This window comes from Acipenser ruthenus, chromosome 25 (assembly GCF_902713425.1).
Source record: "Acipenser ruthenus chromosome 25, fAciRut3.2 maternal haplotype, whole genome shotgun sequence".
Lineage (NCBI taxonomy): Eukaryota > Metazoa > Chordata > Actinopteri > Acipenseriformes > Acipenseridae > Acipenser > Acipenser ruthenus.
Window position 1 is genome coordinate 19,137,099 of NC_081213.1, and position 19,017 is coordinate 19,156,115.

At 38.2% G+C, this 19,017-nt stretch overlaps 1 protein-coding gene across 19 annotated transcripts in view; it reads left to right on the forward strand.

The window, feature by feature from the left end:
• Positions 1–19,017, forward strand: part of LOC117414003 (dedicator of cytokinesis protein 3-like) — a 207,410-nt gene that overhangs the window by 43,648 nt on the left and 144,745 nt on the right. For all 19 annotated transcript variants that reach the window (XM_058999506.1, XM_058999507.1, XM_058999513.1 and 16 more), the window contains exon 3: positions 11,009–11,049. In XM_058999506.1, the coding sequence (XP_058855489.1) occupies positions 11,009–11,049 (41 nt within the window). The remainder of the gene's footprint in view (positions 1–11,008; positions 11,050–19,017) is intronic.

Below are 19,017 nucleotides of genomic sequence, written 5' to 3' on the forward strand. Positions count from 1 at the left end.
TCCCGCTTGGAGACACGTTCCCTCTGGTTTCTGTGCTCTTACTACTGTGTGCTTTGTTGCATTCACCAGCAGCAAGTTGGCAGGAAGCATAGATCTCAAAAGTGTTGGGGGAGCAGGCTTTCTTACTGCATGTTCTCAATTGTGTTCTGTTTTTGTGCTGTGTGCTATTGTCCAGTGACTAAGCTGAGAGTCAAAAGGATCCAATTAGAAGTGGTTTTGATATCGATTCTAATATTCGTCATGCACAGGCCTGCTTGCACTTTTCCAAAATCGGTATTTTACAACTTCCATAATTTATATTGTGCAAATTACTTATACTGATATGCAGAAACTATTGAAAAAGTGTACTGTATATAGTGAAGTAAGAAATTCATATTACATATAGTAACATCCATCAAATGGTCTTAAGAGTGGTCTTTTCAAAGGAGAAGGGAGAGCACTGACCAATGAATGAAAAAAAAACCCTGAATTATTATTGAAAAGAAGTGAGCAACATGATTTGCTTATCTATAAATATGTTACAAAATGTGTTTAAGCGCTAAGCTGACACAAAAGTCTACACACTATTTTTCATTGATAAGAATTAGTTCATTTACCAGTCACAAATACGAACACGGTCAGTTGTAAAGTGGAATCCATCCATTTTTGTGCAAATTTATTTCAATAACGAAACGTATTGTAAGCACTTTGGCAAATTCATCATTGGTTATGTAAAGTTTGTTTATTTCTTAAAAATAATAATCCAGTCTTCAGATAATCTTCAATCAAAACCGTTTAAATCCGGAACAAACAGTACAGAATGTAATCACATGCAAGCTGCTGGCACAAATCTTGAACAGACAATACTGGAGGTCAGATCCTACAGGACTCTATCGATGGAAAAACATTGAGTGTGAGCGAGTGAGAGAGAGTCTAACGAACTGCAAGTTACTATTACTGAAGAGCAGCATGCTCTTTCTAGGACTTGAATGTTGGTTGGGAGTCAGGCATACAGATACATTCCGGTACAAATATATTTATTTTGTGAATGTCTTGCTTGAGAAAAATACTGACCCTTTGAAATAAGAGTGGCACCATTGTGTGGTGGCCAACAATGACCATGAGAGAGGAGACATGTCTGGCAATATGCTGATTGGAGACAACACAATCAAAGGTGGTATGTGTCACTGAAGATATGTTAATCACTTCAGGATAAGCAATCACCGGCAGCTTGAGATAATGACTGTGAGATCACCCTTGCATCTCCCAGGAACCACATTATGCCGGTTCATACCCACTCCATGAATGCTACATGAATGCAAAGAATAGTCTGTAATAATTCAAACAGTATAATGTGACAAAAGTATCTTTACAGTTACGTGTCCAGACTAGAGTTAAGTTATTACTTCCATAATATTATATTGCCATTCCTATGTTGTGTAGGTTTAGAGATGTAATCCAGGCTGTGTGATGTGGTACGGACCACAGAGACTTAACCTCAGTCAACCAGTGACCAAATTGGAAATGAGAGAAAAAAGTAAAGAAAAACAGTCACCACCTTCTTGCTAACTAATAGAATACAGACAGTACCCCATTTAAACCACTTGCTTGTCTTCGATGGCTTGTGACGTGCTTACTATGATAGCTTCTTTTTATTTCAAAGATTTATTGAATTATTGAATGATAAAGACATTTGTTTTTCAGAACAACTATGGAAGCTTGACTTTGAGTTCATTATTTATACTGTGCCCAGTGTCTCCTGAAACCATTTATATGTTAGAGAAATGATCCAGTCTATTAATCTAACAGGCCTGTGTGCCATGCTCGATCGTTCTAAATCAGTGGTACTAACTTGCTTCAACCAGGCCCTTCATTATTTTATTTAACAGAGAAGTACCAATGCTTTCAAACATGCACTAGTATGTTGTTTTTAATAGATTAAATACTGCTACTTTTAATATTAAATTCAATAATATGTCATTCGCATTGATTTATTTATTTTTCCATTACTTTTACTCCTGGAACCAACCAACCAAATTACTGTATTCCTTTGAATTTAAGACGCAGTTTTTGAACCATTTTTCGCTTCTCAAAACTAGCCTGCATCTTAAATTCCAGTACAGTAGTGATGCGTGTATTAAAATTGCCAACAAAAGACATCCCTGCCCGAATACACAAGCAGCAACGTGACTTACTGCCGAGAAAAGACAAACCAAAACGTTACTGCCCAATCTTGACTCATCCATGACATACAGGCAAAGAAGCGTCATTAGCTTCCTGAGGAATTCAAAGAGAAGCTCTTACAATTTCAGCGTTTCTAACAAACAGTACCAGCTTGGACAGATCGGAAATACTGATCAGACCCCCGTATTGCCAAGCAATACTACAGTTCACAAATTGGGAGAAAAACAGGTCCGAGTAATAATGAGAAGCAGCACATAACTGTAATGCTCTGTGATAGCAGGCGGTCGCAAACTGCCTCCATATGTGTAATTGAGGTTGTATCTTTGTAAATGCATTTTTTTTTTCTTCAAATTGAGGATGAGAAATTTGGGCTGCGTCTTAAATGGGTTCATTTTTTCAGGCAGGGTATCACAGGGGTTAAATACTATGCCACAATATTATACCCTGCTAGGGATACCGTATGTACTGTATCTAGATAACTACTCGTCCAATTTGATTCAATGTTAACGCTTACTTAGACTTGCATTCTTTTGCAAAATGTATTGATAGTGAGAATCTACGGATGTACGGAGTAGCCTTTTGTATCTTTTAAATTGCTTATTTTCTTCGTCCTAAGAGATTTTATTTAGCTATATTTGCCATATTTGCAATTCAATTTTCTGACAATTTGGAGAAATGACTACTGGAAAGTGTCAGCTATTCATAACTGAGAGCAGTACCTCTTTGGTATGGACGGTTATGAATATCATCTCCAACTCAGTAGGTTTTTCTTGGTCCTGTAATATGACATAGTGAGATTTAGTGAGATGTAGCAGTTGGTGATTATAAATAAGTGCATTTTGTTTGTACCAGAAAACCCTAATTTGCCCCTTGAGAACAGGGATTAATGATGCGTTTTTTTGTGCGGTACTGAGTATAGTTTCCTAAAATGAAGGAAAACACGAATAAGCCTGTATAGAATGCGATCATGATTTCAGAGGAGCAGGACAAAGCATTGTCTCTGGGGCAAGCTCCATGACCTCTGAGTTTATTATCTCAACACATAAGGAGAGAAGGTCTTTTTTTAATTAACTGTACTATGTAAATAAAGCTCTGTCTCTTAGTGCAAATTGTATCTTCAGGTCACCGGAGGTGACGAGCGTAACTTGGACATTACTGCTGCCTGTAGGCCGTGAACATGAAATATATAAGAAACTTAAAAGGGAGTCTGGGCCGGCAGCGGTCCCGTAACTCGACAGACATTCTAATTGGAGTGGACTGTGTACATCTGTACATTAGTGAATCCTCTCACAATGTCAAGTCTTTCAAGTTGAGCAATTTGAGGGTTTCAGTTTTTTCCTCTTCTTGTGAGCCTGATGCAGTTTCGCATGTGAAACCTGCTCTGAGATGGTTCCAGGGTTTGAGTGAACTTAAGGTTTAAGTTAAATAAAATGCATAATTTTATGTCTAAATCAAATGAGCCTTTATTTCTCAGTACTAAAAAGTCAACCCATGTGTGGCAATGTGCCCCGCCCCTGTGTGCATTTGTGTGTTATATGTTGTATGTTGCGTGTGTTAATGTTGGTGTATTGTAGTTGGTACACAGGATATAAATGGGTGTGTGCAGCACGAGTATTTAAATTGTATATTTGTATTTAGGCACGAGGATGGCACATCACATCACGTGCATTTAAAGTATTAGTATGTGAACACGGGAAAGTGCACTTTAATTAATTCACGTGCAGTTGTACCGAGATTCCAATTGAATGATTGACTAGCAATCGAGTCCCGGTACAACTGCATAAAAGCAGCATGTTTTCACTCACTCGGGGTTGGGTGTTCAGGGCGAAAGAACGGGAGAGAGAGGAGGTAAAAATAATAATAATAACAAGAATAATAATAATAAGTGTTTGTTCGTCCCTGTTTGTTAGTGTCTGTCAGTTTTGTTTGTCTCTTTATTTTGGCATGAAGTGCCGTGTCCTGTTTTGTGTTCCAACCTTTTATTTTCTGTTCTGTTTAATTATTAAATGCTGAACGCGATCACCAAAACTCCATGTCTTTGTCTGTCTGTGTTACTTCCTGTTTCTGGTCTGACGTCACCCACTGCAGCCGTCTTTGTGACACCATGTTATTAAATATAGTGCATATATATGTATGTATAATAATTGGAGATTGATTAACAATCTAGCCATGCAGAGAAGTGATGCTGTATTCAGGTCAAGATTATCTGGCTTCCACTGGTGGGGAGCAGTTTGATGACGTGATGCCGTGTCGATTGCTTTTCCAGCATCTTATGCTTTTGATGTAATAGATCTCTCTGAACCCATCCTTTGAAGCCTTTAGGCCATCTTGTTTGTCATACATAGTGCTTCATTTCACAAGAACTGCATGCTTTCAAATATACATGCATGGTCCACCCAAGATGTTCTTATTTTTATTCAATAATATGTCTAGTATATATGAAAGTGGTGGAAGCAGAGGCGCAGGGCACATTGTGTATGATGGACTGCATTATTTTGTGACTCAGCTCTGAGAATTAGGAATTCAGTACTGGGAGAAGCCTGAAGTGGTTGATCCTCGAAGTGTAGGGGAAAATGAAATGCAAAAAAACACCATTTATCTTTTAACCTGTTTGTTATTTGGTTCTTTTAGCTGCACCATAATTTAAAATATAACCCTAGGGTAAATTAAAGTTCAATTTACAAAGTCGCACAGGATTTAAAAGATTTTGGATTTTAAAATGTGTATTGCAGCCCGGTAGACATTGAACAATTGACTGTTTTTAATCCTAACATTTGAAATAAAATATGGCATACAGCATTAACACTACAAAGTGCTATTGAAAATGTACAAGTCAATAGTATACAAGGGCAGATATTCCAGGACAAAGCCATTCTCTTAGTTTTTTTCTTGAACTGTTCAAGGACAGATCTAGTTATTCCGACACTGATGAAACACTCCACACTACTCTATTGATAAAGCATTCAAAATGTAACTGCTAAACAAGGGCTTGAAATCAAAACACACAATTGAGACGGCTATACTTAAAACATACACACATGGCTGGATGCCTACAGCTCTTAAGAGAAGCTGAGAGTATGTCTTTTTCATGTGGCCAGGAATTTGTTTTTGAAGCATTGGCTGCCTTACAATCCCCCTGTGTTTATGCATTGCACAAAAGCAGCCCACAAGAGATGTTCTGCTTCAGCTTTTTTATAGTGTAGCTATACCATTATTTGCTTCAAAGCTCACATTTAATGTGTATTGAAGGGACACACAGAATTTCCAGCAAAATGAGAGAGTGCAGTTTAAACTAGTATTTTTATTAACAAAAACAGACTTGGTGCTAATTTGGTATGCTGGTGGCATGTTCCATCTGAAAAATTATGTAATGTGTTTTTTTTTTAACTATTATCATCCATCTCCCAGCCATTGTGTAGCTGAAGTTTTCATTCGCAATTTGTTGTGCAGCAGACTCCTGTAATCCCTGATAATGACTAACATTTTAGTATTGCATGCTAATAAAATAATATTTATTTTTCTTTGATATAATATTGACAAATATCTATATCCTTGATAAATAATTGCCAATATAAATTTGTTTCAGAATGTTGGTATTACATTATGGAATTAAATAATCCTATTACATAAACGTATTATCAGCAACTATGTGTGCACTGCAAGCATTATAAAAAAATGCTTCAAAGTGTTTGGTTCGCTTTAGCATGGCATTCCTCCAAACAAAATACTTGTTTCTTGGATAGCAGCAACATCAAATCAAGCTGTTTTTTTTTTTTACAGAGTATTTAAATTCCAAGGTAAACCCAAAGTGCTTAGCAATAACAGTACGGTGCATTTCACACTACAGTTGGTGGCATATTTTCATGGGATGCATATGCAAATTTAGATTTGAATAGATAGAAAGCAGTGCCTGTAATTTACTCCCCCAAAGGAAAGGCAGATCACATGTAATGCTGTAAAATAGAACAAAAAAGAAATCTGTTAATATTACGATTTTTTTTGTCTTTTGAGTTGTAATATACAGCCTGTGATGTCCCCTCTTTTATAAAGCAATGAATATAATCCGGTCAATAAAGACCACTCTGATAATGGAATTTGAATTCTGTAGACTAGTTTTAAAGTAGATCAAAAGACTTCAGTAGACCTCAGAACCGTATAACGTTCTAGAAGCCCTCGATTGGAGGTGGGCCTTCAGCAAGACGTTTCCGTAAAAGATGACAGCAGGTTTAAAAAGAATCTGCAGAATACATTAAAACTATAAAAACCTTGACTTGCATAAAGAAGGAGAAACATTGAAGATAATATCCTTAAGGAATAGGAAGAAGACAAGCGTTGAATTGACAACAGAACTGGCAGAAGGCACAGGTGTCATTGTCGATCAAATCAACAGTACAAAGGTCACTCTTGAAATCAGGACTTAAAGGATGTGTTGCAGTAAGAATACCTCTTTTAAAGGGTAACAGAACTAAAAGACTAAAATATGCACAAGAACATAGAAATTGGAATATGGAACAATGGTCAAAGGTGCTTTGGACTGTTGATGGATGGACAACGACACCTGTGCCTTCTGCCAGTTCTGTTGTCAATTCAACGCTTGTCTTCTGTCTATTCCTTAAGGATATTATCTTCAAGTGTTGCTCATCCTTGTTAGACAGCTTTTTGGATCTTCCAGTCCTGGGTTTGTCAATTACAGATGAAGTTTCTCTGTACTTGTTGATTATGCTTCGATTACCACACCTTGAAAATCAAGTGATGCGAGCGATTTCACTCAGTGTTTTTCCTTCAAGTCAAGTCAAGGTTGTAATATTAGTAGAAAACACTAGTGGAGGCTTTGAGTACATTGTTGATGCTCATAATGCATCAAAATGCAACATCTAAGACTTTTGCACAGTGTGTAAGTATGTGTGCATTTGTGTGTGTGTGTGTGTGTGTCTAGATATATATATATATAAAAATATAAAAATAAAAGTTTGTTGTCAGGAGAATCAAAGCACTTTCATCTGGTTAACAGCAAGTCACATCCATGTTTGTTGATGGCTTTATAGAGCATTCACAAGTCAAAATGCCAAGCTGATTGATGAGCTAATACATTGTGTGGACGGTTTTTGTTATTATTGTAAGGGCTGTCAGCAGCTGAGCTGTTCAAAGTGAGTTATGTTAGAATAAGAGACACCCTACACAAGACTATTAACTTATTACATGTCAAAAAATGGAGATTGTACTCTGGGACTATTATAAAACATAAAAAGTCCTGTCATATTCTGTCACATGTTTTATGCACAGAATGACATCTGTACACAAGATAAGTACTGGGATTTTGTCAATTACCCTTATACAGTATGCTAGATGACATTAATTTGGGCAGGAAGCTTGAAATGTACTGGGGAAAAAAATAAATTTATACATTATATTTTTGTATTTAATACTTTTTTCATTATGTATTCTTTTTCTGCACAGCATCTACTGTGAATCAGCCTTCGGCTCATTTATTTTTTATTTTCAAACATGCTGCAAGTAATGTGAAGGAGCGTACTGCATTAATGAGAATTTAAAATCAAATACAGTCAGTCTTGCTCATAACAGCCGCTCAAGGGACCATCTAGAAGGAGGCATGCAGGCTGAGCCTCAATATTTCTGACAATACTGAGACCTAAGAAACATATCAGGGAGTTCCAGATACATTAAATCAACAATGTGAAGTTAAGGCAAGGAGAGTTGTCATTTTGTTATATCGGTTTCTGACAATGATCAATCACTCAATCGGTCTTGCACGTAAGTTGTAACAGAAATTACTGACAACAATATGAATTTAGCACCCATCTTAGCAGCCACTATTGCATCATTGGAAAGGTGCCCATACTACAAGAAAGTGTACTTGTTCTTAACACAGGTTTGGGTTACTGTTTGTTTTCATATCGCACACATTTTTACTTTCTCTTGTCTTTCTCTGGGGTTCAGCACAGAGATCAGTTGAATGCTGTCTCAGCATCACTTTGTCATAGATGAAGACATGGTCAGCAAAGTGAATCTGTAATACTCTGCTACCCTGCACTGTCAAAAGCCTTCAGTTCAGCACCGACATGTGGAGACAGTCTCTGTGTGACCCAACCTGCCTGCAGGGCTTTTGCTAAAATAACATGTTTGTGTTGAATAACCCCTTCAGTTACTGCGTGCATAATTGCACCATGTTAAATCTTCTATCTACGTATCTATTTTATAATGCAAATATGTTTTTTCAAAGTTTTGGAAGGGCAACATCTTGAACGCCATACAGTTCACACAAACTGTTTGTTTAAAATTTGTAAAACATGTAATAATAAATTGTGACCGAAGGGGATATAGAGAAATTGCCAGTGAGGAATTAAAATGTTTAATAACACCACACAGGGGAGGATGGTTGGGCTTGTCCAAGTGATATTGACATTATGATGGTAACATGAACTCATGGAGACCTTTGCGGTCAAAGTCAGCAACTCTACACACAGACTCAGACCACAGGTGAAAACTGCTTCTGAACGTCAAGATGGGTCCCCCTCTGTGCTCCCTCTGTATAAATATTGAAACTAATGCTATGTGAAGAACAGCTGGAAAGATACAAGAGCTTCCTGGGTCCAGATTCATCCAGGTTCAGAGACTAACAGGCTGTCTACTGTGCTAACAGAGCCAGACTCCATTCAAACTGTTTGATTGAAACTCACGTCCCGATTGGCTAATGCAGGATCACATGCACAACAATAGTACTTGCCCATATAACGGTCTTCAGTCGAGCTGTCAAAAGTGCCCTCTGAATCCACACCGAATAAAATGGCGGACCAGAGTCGACAATAATCTAATTTTTTTTTAAGTTTAATAAAATGCACATTCTGCAGATTTCACCTTGTAGTGGAAAATTGTTCTTGTGTTGAAACCTCTTGTGAGCCTACAGGGCATTCTTGTCTGTCCCTTTTTCAACACTCTGGGCAACAGTTCCCCCTAATAAGCCTTAACTCTAGTCAATATGTGTATTACTCCACAGTCAGTTTCCGGGGAGAGTTACTTACAGTGGACAATGTGATCTAATTCAATTCTTCTTTGAAACAGACCTTTGTGCTTAAAGTTCTGCATTGGGGAAATCAACAATAGTAGGTTTGTTGTTCTAAGTATACATTCACCATCTTTGCTTACAGCCCATTGCATTAACATCTCATGGATGTTAAATGAAGAATCCCAATTATGCAATACAGCCTTTCTTGTAATCTCTCCTTGATTCACATGTCACACTTTTTGTTCCAGTTCATTTTGATGGTGTTCAGGTAAACGCAACCTTTAGTTGCAGGACAGCCAGGAGTGTGTTACAGTTATTTCTGAATGTATTTCTTGTTAAAAGGTCCATGAAGTGACACTGAAATCCGGTAATGTTACATTAACTGCGCTTGAGACGGCCAGGGGGGAATATCATATTGAATTTTGAAAATCAAAATTAGGTTTGTCTATTAGTTTGAAGTAGCTGTGGATTTTCTGTCTTTAACACTTGGAGTGCCTGAGCTCAGAGAAGACAGAAGATGCACTTTATGTTAACTTATCCATGTGCCTGCCCTCCCCAGTCGCCCTCCAAATACAAATGTACATGTTGAAGGGAGATTTTTTTTTAAATTCCAATTGTTTGTCACATAATCAGAAAATACAAATTTGATATGGGCACCGGTAGTGTTAATAAACAACCTACAAATATTAATAAATATAATTGATTTTTATAGAATTCATTAACATTCAGAGCATACTGTTATTATGCACCATATTCATTTGATCTAAAAATCGGCAGCTCTACTTTAAAATCAAACATAATGAAGCATGTGAGTCGTTTTAGTGTATTTCAGTGTGTAAAACTCCCAAGGATAGTCCTGTTTTCAGGATTTTAATAACGGTATTTAGATCCGGCACTGTTATATTCAGTAGACAAGACCACATTGTGACAACCTATACTTTAGAAGTGTAACTTTAGAGGTGGATTTTGCAATCCTTTAGCAGCTGTTAAAAATATTTTTTTGCCATTTTATGAAGTGCTGGCAATAAGTGCTCTTAAAAAAAAAAAAAAATAGTGATTTGGTACTTTCTAATAGCAGCTATAACTTCACTTGCTTCAAAAACCAGGCCATTAATGTTTAAAAACCTGGTCTCTTTTCAGCACCTACATTTTGTTTGAACTTCAAATATATATTTTTGTAAAAGTTATCAAGTCTCCAGGGACACAGTCTAAACAATAAATCAGAGAACTGTACAAAGACAGCAACACAAAGGAAGATATTAAACAATGCAACCTAGACCAGCAAAGACATAATCGGATCGGATCATAGGAATCCTTGTTTCATGGGCATCACTGACGGACTATAAAAGCTATTGAAGCAGTGTAAAAGCTGTAGTGTAGTGCATACTCCAGAAGGAAAACTGTTTTCACATTTCTGCAGGAAATTTAAGGAAGATCATAATTCTTTTTTTTTCATCTAGAAAATATGAATTTTGCTGGTAATGCCCAAGTAAGATGGGACAACAGCAGAGAGCATTTACTTCGCATTTACAGATTCACAGTGCATATGTTGCATGACCATCAAGAAACAAATTCTGCATTTAGGAGCTCTTAAAGTTAAATCAGAAAATGATGTATGTGAAGCAAGTGACATCAATGCTTTGTCAAACTGATGTAGAATTTGTAAAAATGTCCAATTTTTACCATGCCTTGTTTTTTTTATTTTTTTATTTTCTTGATACAGTTCAGTGTGGCCAGCTAATGGTTGGCCATTTAGATTACTCTTATTAAATCGCTGTTCTAATATTACTGAATTAAAACATGCTTTTTTTTCACTTGCAGGATGGTACAGAGGGTTTTCCACCAAGAAACCAACAGTAAAGGTAAGGTTTTTATAATCGCACACTCTCTCTGTCTCTCTTTATACAGCTAAACAGTTGGCCCATTTCTGTGCAGATCCTAGTTTGTCTATAATTCCATTCATTCTAATTACTAATTACTAGTATACAATAATACATAAATCAATAAAAGCATGCAGTTTTAATTATTTGATTAGTCAGCTGTAATGGGGAGCATGACTACAACAGCCAGGATAAAAGATTGTTTCCTGCAGGAACAACAGAGACATTTACTTATATTGGCTATGACAAGGACAGCCGGGTTCTTTAGTGGCTCAGTTGCTTGCCTATACTGTGCATCCTACAGGAGAGCGATCCCATTCATTCAATCTGGTCTAAACGATTCACCAATTTCAAATAGTGTGAACTAACCGCACCGTGTTTATTGCACTGTGGTCTCCGTTAGCAGCTTGGTTTGTCTGGTCTGGCCCCACACAAAACCAAGGGTGTTATGGGATACATTGGCTGTTTACTATATGAGGCCATTTTAGCTTTAAAGTGACACATCATTTGGATTTTAACTTGCTAGCTTTTAAGCCATGTCTAATAGCAACTGCACCACTGTGAAAGTGAGTATTGTCTACATTTTAAACCATTTAAAAGGTTGGGAAATATTTTGGCCTAGCTGTCAGTATCCTGCCTTTAGCAAACACATATTAAAAATATGCCTTCAAATTTGCCATGTTTGTGCATTTCTGTCTGTGAGAACTGGCAGGTTGTAGTGTTAATGTACTGCTAAAACTCATTAGGCTGTATTCTTAGCAGTAACGCAGCGTGTAATGCACTTGCAATGTGAGGAGGCTCTGCCGATCTCAGCTACAATGATAAACATAACAGGAGATAATAAGTTCAGAGCAGTTTTTACATTAATGATGTTTTATAGTGAAGCTGATATTTAATATTTTGAAGTGCAATTATGGGAATGCAGAAATGTTATTGAACTGCAAAGCACCATGGTAATAAATGGAAATCATTTGAGGTTAAATTAGTATCATTCAGCTTGTTCAGAACATCAGTGTTCCTTTTTTTTTTTTAATAAACTGAATATAGTGGTACAGTAGTAAATTACTTTCAGAATCGCTTGGCAAACAATCACAGCATGACATTACAGTAAGAAAAGTGTAAATACAGTTTATCATTTGTACTTACATTGTCAGAAAAACAATTGGAACCTTTTTCAAGTTTCTTTTTTTTTCAAAATAATGGATAATATTTTCACGGGCAAGCTTATCACAAACCTTCAGGAAACACAGGAACATTAATCATGTAAAAATAAATAATGCTGGAGGTACTATTTGAACTATAGAATTTGGTATACAATGAGCAATAAAGGGCAGGTACAAAAATAGAAAATTCCAAGGAAGCCACTGTCAAAGAAAAGCACATCTCGCTCTGGAGTAAACCACACACAAATTTAACCCATTTTGGGTGGGTGTGTGTGGAACACGGTTAGCCAAACAAGTACTGTATTGACAACAGATTAACCAAGACTATTTAGATATTTTTAAAATAAAACCTGCACAGGATCTAACAATAACTGGGCCAGGCTGCCCCACTAATGAAGCTGTCTTATATCTCCGCCTAATGAATATTGCTTTCCGAATCCTATTTAAAACCACCTTGTCACAGCACGGCACTTGCTTTTGCCGTGCCAAGAAGCTTGCTGCATTATTTGTGGTTGTTGTTCCACAAGTCTTCTTTAAGCCTCTGTAGAGGTGATGCTGACTGATCTCTAAAATCCCTGGCAGGCATCCTTAGAGACCTGAGCCAAATCTCTGTGCTTTATAAAGACTTGTACAGATTAAAGAAACACCTATTGTGAAGTGTTTGAGCCTGTTACGTTCCAGATGGTCTTGAAAATCAAGATTAAGAACTCCCTTCTTTCTTACTGCACTGAAAGCATAGTTCAGGTCAGTTGTACCGGTGTGTTTAGCTGTGACTAAAATACACCTTTTAATAGAATTTACTGTAATGGTAGGGTTAAACCTAAACCTCTTCTCCCTCATAGCTCTGTAAGCACATTTCAGTCCTGACCTGAGCACCTGTCATTCCCTTTTAGGACACTGTGCAGGTTTTGTCCACTGGGGTAGAAGTTGAGACACACTTGTGACATGATTCGTAGGTGAAAGAGTTGTGAATTGGCCCGCTACTCCACCCTAATCCTCTAAATCCTCTTCATTTTAATGCAGTTTCATGCCTAAGGGATTTTTTTTTACTTGCCATGTACTGCATGTGACAGATTTAATAATAATTCTACATATTCATCTGTCTACAAGACAGATGTATGTTTCACTTACTAGTTTCCTTCACCATTTTTTAAATATGAGCTTCACTTGAGATGCAAGCTTTAAATCTATATGTGTTTCTTAAATCTTTATTTTATAACCCTTTGTGTGTGTGAGGTAGATTTCTCTGCGGTGGTGCTGTTATCTGTCCGCAGTATCTCTTTATTATTCGTATATTTTTTGTTGCTCTAGCATTGTTTTTTTGCATAATCCGCCCCCTCTCGTCCTCCCACGCAGTCATTTCCTGTTGAAAGGGTTGATGTGAATGTGTGTGGTGCTCAAACAGCAGTGCCACTCCAGCAGATTGGAGAGATGAAGAGAGGAGCATCAGGGCTTTCTCACAGGGTGGAAGCTGATTTGTGTGTGTGTGAGAGAGAGAGAGAGAGAGAGAATGTGCACGCGTGCCACTGAGTAAGTAAAATATGTGTTTGCAAGTCAAATAAATTTAAAACGCACCTTTGTGCTGGGGTGAAACTTGAAACAGCAGTAAGTGGAACTAAATGGACAAGCTCTGAAGCCACTTAAAATACTAGCAATGACAGTTTGGGGCTATTTTTTTCAACCAAATTAATAAAGAATACACTCGCTGCCCATTTAAATGTATTATTTTTTAACTTATTAAATAGATTTACCAAACCAATTTTTTTTTATAAATGTGCCCCTAATTGAGACTACAGTGTGGTGGGTAGAAAGACCTTTGGGATGAACTTTCTCCCATGCAAGGGTATCTGCATGAAAACATCTGGAGATCATAATTGTGTGTTAATTACTGGGGTGCATTTCATTGGTTAAACATATATTAAGGGAAAACCGGAAATAAACCACGCAGAAATGCTGTACTTTTTCTGTTTAGTCTTCAGAGTACATCAGTGAAGATTTTCTGCTGACCCGTAGCAGTCAGGGGAAGGAGCCTGATCTTCTATATTGATGGTGGCGTCAATGAAAGTTCTCTTTTTATTGATCTTTGAGATCTTAATGAAGAGTTTTTAATGAGCATCTCAGAAAAGCAGCTGGTCTGATGAAACCGTCTGATTGGCAGGTCTGACATTCATTCTCATCATTTTACATGGATTTGAAAATCTCACTTTAAAATGACAGGTGACTGATTGCTACATTCTTTGACAAGAGCAATATGGCTCAGCAGTAAAAGCTTTTGGCTTTCATGCCAAGGCATACCCGCTGTACCGTATAGCTCAGGCGTAATTGCCAGTCATCTAAAACAATATACAATTGAGTCAGAAACAGTTATTCAATGACCAAAAAATGTGAAAAAGTAAATGTTCCCCTCACTTTATTGGAACTTGTTAATTTTTAGTTGAAACTGTGAGCTGTGGGACCTTTTATACAGAAACTCAAAAGAAAGTATTCAACCGCCCCTGAATACCGGATATTTGTTGCCTGTTTTTAACCCACTCAGTCCACTTCCTTACTGCATTAATAACTTCTGCTGGAGGGCTTACCGTATGAGCATCTGCTGAACACCCCAGGATAAGTAAAAATAATAAAAGCTGGTTTATAAACGGTCAGATCTAAAATTGGAACACATTCAAATATTATTTAAGTTCCACTTTTTTGAAAGTAAGTTTCTATTATTATCCTTTTTCTGCCGGGCTGCAGCAAAGGCAGTACTGTCCCTGGAGATTAATTCTTGCTCATTAGAGTGAATAATTTCTTCTTGTGGCAGAGAAAACAACCCCAGCAAGATACAGCAGCCACTCATTACCAGAGAGAAATGGAAGCAAACAAAACGAGGGACCAAACGAGGGAAATCTACCTTTTTGCCTGTCTGTCAGTCAGTCAGTCTGTCAGTCTGTCTGCCTGCTTGTCCACCTCACAGTTTGACAGGAGTATTTTGCATGTTCTATGAGTCTTTACCTGTCTCTTACTTGTCATCACCCCTGCAAGCACTATGGGACCAACCAAGCATTACAACTTACTTTACCCTTAACCTTTGAACTAAGTAATTGGTCCGGTTGCCCACTGGGTATCATTTACATTACTGTTGTCATTTATTTCCATATGCATATTTTAACTGGGACCGTGTTTATAATATTTTCAACCTTTTCAGGAGCATTACCCAACTGGTACTAATTTGACTAGTGGATTGTGGTAACCTAAGGCATTTTCATAAAGTGTAACTCAAAACTGAGAAACAACAAAGAAACAGGGCGCAGATAACTTAGTTCAGGCTCAGCGTTGGAATAGAACATTACAGTTAACATACCCACACATCTACATGTTTACTTGAGGCAGCAACAATATGTAGCTGTTTAAAAGAACCGTAACAGCATTGTGTATGTACTGTAGAGCCTACAGACAAGGTCTGTACTGCGCCTATGATTGAAATAAATACACAAACAAAAGCTGGAGGTTTTATACCAGACTGAATATACATCTGCCAGTGGCAGTTCTAATATAATTTTGAATGCTTCCACTCCTTTAGAACCATATACAGAGCAGCACAGCACGGTTAAATGGTTTGCATTTTCCTCTGAAACAAAATTAAGTGGTATTCATTTATGTCTTCCATTGGTTTTTGTTTGTCCATTCCACTGTAAATTATTTTGTTATTTCATTTCACACATTTTCATTTTTTCCTTTTCACTCATGTTGCGAGTCAGCCCACGTATACCCAGTCCAGCCAATATTTGTTTTCGGTAGGAATAGCGTGAAACTGATCTTCTGTTACTGGTGATTAATTTCTTACATTATTTAGGCTTAACGCAGCTGATACAAAAAATGAGGAAAGGGCCTCTTCCAATATCTCCCTGGGGAAGAAGACAGCAGCTCTCCCAATTACACTGTGTACTTGCTTTCCTGCGTTACTGACAACAAGTGTTTCAGGGAACATCATTTCTACAGTAAAGCATAATTGGCAAATGAGAGACCCCCTGCATCTCCATAAATAACACCATGTAACAAATTTTTTTTTTTTTTGGTTCCTGGGTAGTAAGTGTTATTTCCTAATTGCTTATGCCTCAAAAGTATAGAAAATGGCTATTATTCCCCACAAACTTTGCTTTTGTGACCAGGACAGTGATATTTTGAAATGTACATATTTTCCAGAACGTTCCAGATAGATTCAGTGCTGAGTAAACTTGGAGTAACTTCTAGAACTTTCCAGTAATATAAATAGTAGTATAAATACAGGGGCCTTAAGCCCACCAGTTCAGTTTAGTTCCAGCTGCTTTTTCCAGCTTCTTCACCTGTCAAGATGGGCTCTGCTTCTGCCACAATGTGACCAGTCTGTTCGAGGCAATCGGAATCGCCTGTAACCAGAATGAGTGGCGCCTCTTCATTGACAGCTCATCCAGGAGCCTCAAAGCCGTGCTGCTCCATAATGGTAACAAGTACCCGTCTCTTCCCCTGGCTCACTCGGTGCACCTCAAAGAGGATTACAACAGCATCAAGACCTTGCTGGACGCCTTGAAGTATGATGAGTATGGCTGGGAGGTCATAGGAGACTTCAAAATGGTGGCATTCCTGATGGGTCTCCAAGGCGGTTTTACCAAGTTTCCCTGCTATCTTTGCCTTTGGGACAGCAGGGACACCAAGGCGCACTACCACAGGCGGGACTGGCCACAGCGGACCGAGTTCTCTGTGGGGAGGAACAACGTCAAGTGGGAGCCACTGGTGGACCCCCGGAAGGTGCTGATGCCACCACTGCACATCAAATTGGGCCTTATGAAACAATTTGTCAGAGCTCTAGATAAGGAGTCGGCAGCCTTCAAGTACCTTCAAGACTTCTTCCCTAAGCTGTCTGAGGCAAAGGTCAAAGCCGGTGTCTTCGTCGGACCACAGATAAAGAAGATCCTGGAGTGCAATGAATTCCCCAAGAAGCTCACTAGTGAAGAGAAAGCGGCTTGGAACAGCTTTGTCGCAGTGGTTCGGGGCTTCCCGGGCAATCACAAGACCGAAAACTATGTGGAGCTGGCACAGTGGGCTGTAGGATGTCCCTCAAAGTCCATATCCTTGATGCTCATCTTGATAAATTCAAGGAGAACATGGGAGCGTACTCGGAGGAGCAAGGCGAGCGCTTCCACCAGGATATACTGGACTTTGAACGCCGCTACCAAGGACAGTATAACGAGAACATGATGGGCTGATTCGTGAAAGTGATTTACAGTATAATCGTAAATCTCGAAAAACTACTCGCTTCTAAATCTTTTGTAGTCATTTTTGTATTACTTTAGTATAAATACATGTTAATTTGGATTCATATGTTGTTTTTTTCTGACTTTATGTGAACGAAAAGACACAAATTCGCCTGTTTTCTCATTGGAAATAGGTAAATTTCAAAATATCACTGTCCTGGTCACAAAAGCAAAGTTTGTGGGGAATAATAGCCATTTTCTATACTTTTGAGGCATAAGCAATTAGGAAATAACACTTACTACCCAGGAACAAAAATTGTGTTACATAGTGTAATTGCTTTCACAATGGTTCAACCTGGAAAACTAAACCGTGATGTGTATTTAAAATGACAAACTTTTTATTGTGTTAAATGACCGGACAGGAACCGAAATATTTTACCAATGTTATTTCACATTAAAGTAGTCAAAAAAAATGAATAGCTTTTGGGTTGGTACTTGGCAGCAGGTGTATATTTTGCACAGTGAAATGTTTTTTTTTTTACTTTGCCTTTATTATTTCAGCATGTTTTCCCCTCTCAATTTAACACTGACCTTTTACTAAATAAGCATGCGGATGGTTGCAGCAGAATTCCAAACTGACATTTTATTTTTTACTTCGGTAAGTTGCTTTCAAACAAAAGCGGGAGTGGTGGGGGCAGTTCTTAACCTGCTTTCTAATCTCCTAATTTTGGTTTATCTGTTATTGAGTTATTATTTATCGGTATTTTAAGCTGCTCACAGCCTCTGGTGTGAGTCATGCCTGCTCTTCTCCTTGGCTCAAGTAACTGTGCAGCAGCAAGGGACTGTAATAAGTCAACTGGCTCCTTCTTGTGGTTAAAAGCACAGAGCAGGGCAACAATCTACACAATTATCAAGAGACTAGTGGAAAGTATGACAGCTAATGCTAACGGTCACGAGGCAGTGTGGTCCAGTGGTTAAAGAAAGGGGCTTGTAACCAAGAGATCCCCGGTTCAAATCCCACCTCAGCCACTGACTCATTGTGTGACCCTGTGCAAGTCACTTAACCTCCTTGTGCTCCGTCTTTCGGGTGAGACGTATTTGTAAGTGACTCTGCAGCTGATGCATAGTTCACACACCCTAGTCTCTGTAAGTCGCCTTGGGTAAAGGAGTCTGCTAAATAAACAAATAATAATAATATTTAACTTTGATAAGTTGCTTGCAAATACAGATTAAAAGCTGCCAGATGGAAACATTGGTGCCTCTAAACATACCCCTTAAATACACCCTTAACCTTGTCTTATATCAAACAAATGGCATTTGTTTGCTTGGGTACTTTTGGATTGGGTGGCCAGGGATTCAGTGCTACTGAGGAAGAGACATTCAGGGGTAAGCAGGCTATACCTGGCTCTTATGCGCTGGGCTCATGGGTAGGCACCACTATGCCTGCAGCCTAAGCACCTGGGATTCTGATCATATCAGATCTAGGAAGCAGCTGTACAAGGGTGGACTTCTCATTTCTTTGATGAGAAAGAATGGGAGAAGAGCAAGGGTGATTATCAGATGACCGTTACAGT